Genomic DNA, 5,004 nt, shown 5'->3' with positions numbered 1-5,004 from the left:
CACTTGCCTCAACAGGTCTTCACAAGCAGAGTTTAGTGTCCAATGAAGGAAAGGTACGCATAAGTGGACTGGTTACACTTCTGGCAGAGGCCACAGGTTATGGTCTCACTTGGCTTGCCAGGTCTTCTCAAGCACAGCATATTTCCAAAGGTCTCGGTCACTAGTCATTGCCTCGGTGAGGCCTAATGTTCGAAGGTCGTGCTTCACCACATCATCCCAGGTCTTCCTGGGTCTTCCTCTTCCACAGGCTCCCTCAACTGCTAGGGTGTGGCACTTTTTCACCCAGCTATCCTCATCCATTCTCGCCACATGACCATACCAGAGCAGTCATCTCTCTTGCACACCACATCTGATGCTTGTTAGGTCCAACTTTTCTCTCAAGTTTCTTACACTCTGTCAAGTATGTACACTGACATTACACATACAGCGGAGCACACTGGCTTCATTCCTTGCAAGCTTACGCATGTCCTCAGCAGTCACGGCCCATGTTTCACTGCCATGTAGCATGGCTGTTTGTATACATGCATCATACAGTCTACTTTTTACTCTGAGTGAGAGGCCCTTTGTCACCAGCAGATAATTTTTAGAATAACATTGTAGGATAGGTGTGAGAGGCTAGATCTAGCTGATTTGAACATAAAACAGGTAGAATATTTGGGCCTGATATTGCCAGTTTATATGCTGACGGTTTAAACATGACTAGATAATCCTTAATAGATAATTAGGTGGTTGGTATGAGATGGATTGAACTCTTTATTCTATGTAAAGTTCACAATCCTTTTAATTTTGAAAAACACATTTTCTCAAAAGTTATTAAATGGGAAATTCTTTTCTGCTTTTCATCTTCAGTCTTTTTTTCTTTTTTTGATATTTTTAGTTTCTTTTTACTTTTTTCATACTTTCTGCACGTAAATGGAAGAGTTTGGATAGTTCTTTTCAATTAATTGTATTTAAGTCATTTAATTAGTTAAGTATTCATTCCTTACAATGCAACTAAATTCATTTAATTTTAACTTTATTATTTTACATTAAAATGGAAATTCATTATCTTATTTTATATTTAGATGTTGATTTACGAGTCCGTCCAGCAGAAATGGGAGGACATGCACCACCTCCACCTCCTCATTTTGCTGAAATATGTCCACCTCCTATTCCTGCACCAAGAATGGAACTGAGAGATCCCCGTGTTATGGAACCAAGAATTCCTCCACTTAGAGATTTTCAAGGATTAACTCAAAGTGTTCGAGCACACCAGGTATAATACAAAATATCCATTTCTTAGAACTGACAATAGACTTATAACATCAATAAGAAAATTAAATTTTATGCTTAAGTTACAAAATGTAATGGACGAAATTGTATTTTATTACTTTTTAATTACCATTACAGAAATCTGATTGCTTGTCATAATTTCTGAGTGGAGTTATTATTAGAACAATATATATTCAAAGAAACACTGCTATCTGTTTAATATAAATTTGACATTTGTTATATTGCACAATAGAATATATACATATGTAGGTGTGAATGTGTCATTAAGAAGTGTGCTTCCCAACCACATGATTTCAGGTTGAGTCCCACTGCAAGTATCTTTTACTATAGTCCTGGACTGACCAAAGCCTTTAGAATGAATTTGTTAGATGGAAACTGAAAGAAGCTTGTATATGTGTATGTGTATGCAAGTATGTGGGTGTTACTGTCTTCTTGCCTTGACTGCATGTGATAATTGTGAATGAGTGTCACTATCCTGCAAGCAGTGTCTGGCCATGGAGAAATATTACCTTAGAAACAGGTGAATGTTGGTTACAGGAAGAGCATCCAGACATAAAGAAATCCTTCCCAACAAATTCCATTTGACTCATGGAAAGTGGATGTTACAATGATAATGCAGTGACTCATATAATACTGCTTGTATGAGATCATGTAGATATTGGCTTGGCTGTGGAATCGCCATCAATAAAAATGTTTCAACTAATGTTCCCCACCTAATTACATCATCTAAGTAGCAAAAACTATTAACTATTTCTATTTCCTCTGTACTTATAGTACACACTGCTCCTGTGCATCTGCATATATGAAACATATTTTTTCCATTGCACCACTTGTATATCCATAGCTTATATCAACTTCTTTCCTGCATATTAAGCAAGGCCATTTCCTTGAAGATATTGGGATCCTGTCTTCTTTCTTACTAAAAACTTAGCCTTTGCTAAGTTTACCCTGAGGCCTCTCTATTCTAGGTTTAGCTGCCATGACTGGAATTTCCTCTCAGACCAAATTGCTTGTATGAGAATATTATGCAGATATTAGCAAAGCTGTGGAATCACCATCAATAAAAATGCTCCGACTAAATGTAAAAGTGTTAAAATTTCCAATTTCAAAAATACTAATTTAATTTCATAGATGCTACTTAGAAAATAATCAAATCTGATTGAAGTGTTTCTATGAAAGAGAATCTGATAGAAACAATTATGTTTCTTAGAACAAGATGTTATTAAATTTTGGATTTGGTTTAACTCCTATTCTATAGTTACAATGTTTCTTCACTAAATTTTGTAGAATTAAACTTTTCAATCTTTTACAATATAATTTTTATTTCATTTAATGTTACCTTTCATGTTTCATTCATTTGAATTTTATATCTAAACAATGCTTTAATCTTGGAAGGAAGGATTATGTCTCTAATTGAGCTTATTTCTTTTAAAGTAGTAATTTTGTTAATTTTGTCTTCCATGCTAGCTAGCATGGGTCTGATTAGCCAGAAGACTGGCTGGGTACTCTTTCTTTGGCACCATGTCATCATGTAACTCAGCTCAGTAGGAGTAGAGTATAGAGTCATGCCTTCTTTGGTCATGGAAATAATGGCCTCTTCCATTGTGACAACTGCTGCTTCATCTCAGGGTCATACCTGTAGACCCAACTCTCATCACCTGTGATGATCCTCAACATGAAGGATGGGTCATCAGCGGCACACTGATGGAGATCTTGACAGACTTCAACACAATGTTCTTTCTGCTCAGTGGTCAGTAGGTGGAGGACAAACTTGGCAGAGACCAACAACATCAGCAATGTTGTTGATTGTTCTCCGACAATTCTCATGCACAAGCTGGTGAGTTTTCTCCACATTTCTGGGGATCATGTTTATGGCAGGTCTTCCTGATCGCTCATTGTCTTCCAAGGACGTTCTTCCACTTTTTGAAGTACCCATGCCACTCGAAACATTGTATACAACCCATTGCCTCATCATCATAAGCTTGCCAAAGCATGCTCAATGTTTCTGTAGCAGACTTCCCAAGTTCAATGCAAAATCACAGACTACAGCATACACACGATCACAAAAACACAAATTTCACAACTTGCAAAGTAAACACAGTGATGTCACTTGACACACTGCCTAATGAAGGTCACTGCTAGCTCTCAGTGTTTATGCAACCATATACTGCTATTTGTTGGCATGTCACAGAACTAGTTTGGAAACTTTCTAATACCACCTCATATTTTTAACTGTTTTTGTGCTTGTTATGTTTATAAGATCTATTTTTGTTGTAAAGTATTAGAACTATTGAAATTTATTCTGCTTAGAGCTTTCATGCTGAGTATCTGAAATTAAAATTTATGTGAGGATTCTGAAAAGGCTGTTCTTTGATTTTGTGTGAGTATGTTGGAAACCGTTTTCTTGTTTAGGGCTGTTCATGTTTAGTACAAAGTTATCACTTTGATTGGTCACAGGTTAGTAAATAGTATTTGTCTGTGATGAACTCACATGCTGAAATTCCCATATTCAAGATTACTTTACCCATTATACTCATTCAGTTTTTAGGTGGTGGAATGATATTTGAAGATTTCATTATCAGTATAACAGTCCAGTCAGTTTTTTGGAACTCCCTTGTTGATTCAAAGAATAGTTGATATGTTGAGGCCACATTGGTTAACTGAATTGAATTTATAAACACAATCAATAGAAATTTAAATACATTTTATTTGTAAAACACCTTAATTTTGTGTGCGTGTGTGTGTAATGAAAGTGTTTTCCATTAAAGATCAGAGAGTAAAAAATGAAACTATTTATATCACAATTCCAATTTAATTCACTTTTGGGCCATCTTTCTGAAAGTTTTAAGAATGGCAAAATATTTTTAGTTCCCTTTTAACTTCCCTATATTACAGATCCCAGGCCTAGCAGCGGCTGCTGCCGCTGCTGCAGGCAGTACTGTCAATCACATGGCACCTGGTATCTCACCTCAAGACGAAGAAAAGGTAAGTACACAAGTTAATGTATTTTTCCCCAGATTTTATGCATAATGACTTCTTAGAAGGGCATGCATATTAGGTAAGTGTTCCATTTTGTATATTTTCAATTGTTACGGTGTTATGTTTCAAATGAAATTCTTTTATATGAAAGAAAATATCAGAATCAGTTTTATTTGTGTTTTCATGGAATGAGTTTACCAATATGTACATCTTGGTGACATGAGTAACAGACTATGACCTCATTACTTATTATAATCATGCCAAACACTGAACATAAACATTATCACCATTTTTATCAAAACTGTCTAATAAAACGTTAACCAATCCTAACTGTCCAGTTCAAAATGTGAAACCATATTTAATGTTTATTAGCAGAAATACCCGGCGTTGCCCGGGTTAAAGAGAATAATGAAATCTAAAAACGCCGTCTAGACTACGCATCATCTTTATATATAGAGATGTATATACACACACGCACCCAAACACACGTATATATATGTATATCAATATAAATATATGAAAGTCAATGAAGTTTCGTAAAAGAAGGTGATCATGTACATACTTTCTTGCTGTTGTGATTATAACACCTCATTGTAAACTATGTTCCTTGTTTTCCCTTGTGGAGCATATACAAATAGGTTTTTTGTTGCTGCCCACTCTTGAGCAGCCAACATACAGTTGTCCATGTGAGAAGCAGGGCTCTTCCAAGAGAAGACCAGCTACAGACAGTGTTTGACCCTGATATTTGTTTAT

General features: G+C 35.8%; 1 protein-coding gene across 1 annotated transcript in view; it reads left to right on the top strand.

The window, feature by feature from the left end:
* LOC106871810 (cleavage stimulation factor subunit 2) overlaps positions 1–5,004 on the top strand; it is a 39,013-nt gene that overhangs the window by 15,943 nt on the left and 18,066 nt on the right. The window contains exons 8-9 of the mRNA XM_014918459.2: positions 1,065–1,255; positions 4,141–4,257. Of these exons, the coding sequence (XP_014773945.1) occupies positions 1,065–1,255; positions 4,141–4,257 (308 nt within the window). The remainder of the gene's footprint in view (positions 1–1,064; positions 1,256–4,140; positions 4,258–5,004) is intronic.

Source organism: Octopus bimaculoides, chromosome 8, assembly GCF_001194135.2.
Source record: "Octopus bimaculoides isolate UCB-OBI-ISO-001 chromosome 8, ASM119413v2, whole genome shotgun sequence".
Classification (NCBI taxonomy): domain Eukaryota; kingdom Metazoa; phylum Mollusca; class Cephalopoda; order Octopoda; family Octopodidae; genus Octopus; species Octopus bimaculoides.
The sequence above is the reverse complement of the archived record's forward strand: the minus strand, read 5'-3'. Positions and strand labels throughout refer to the sequence as shown.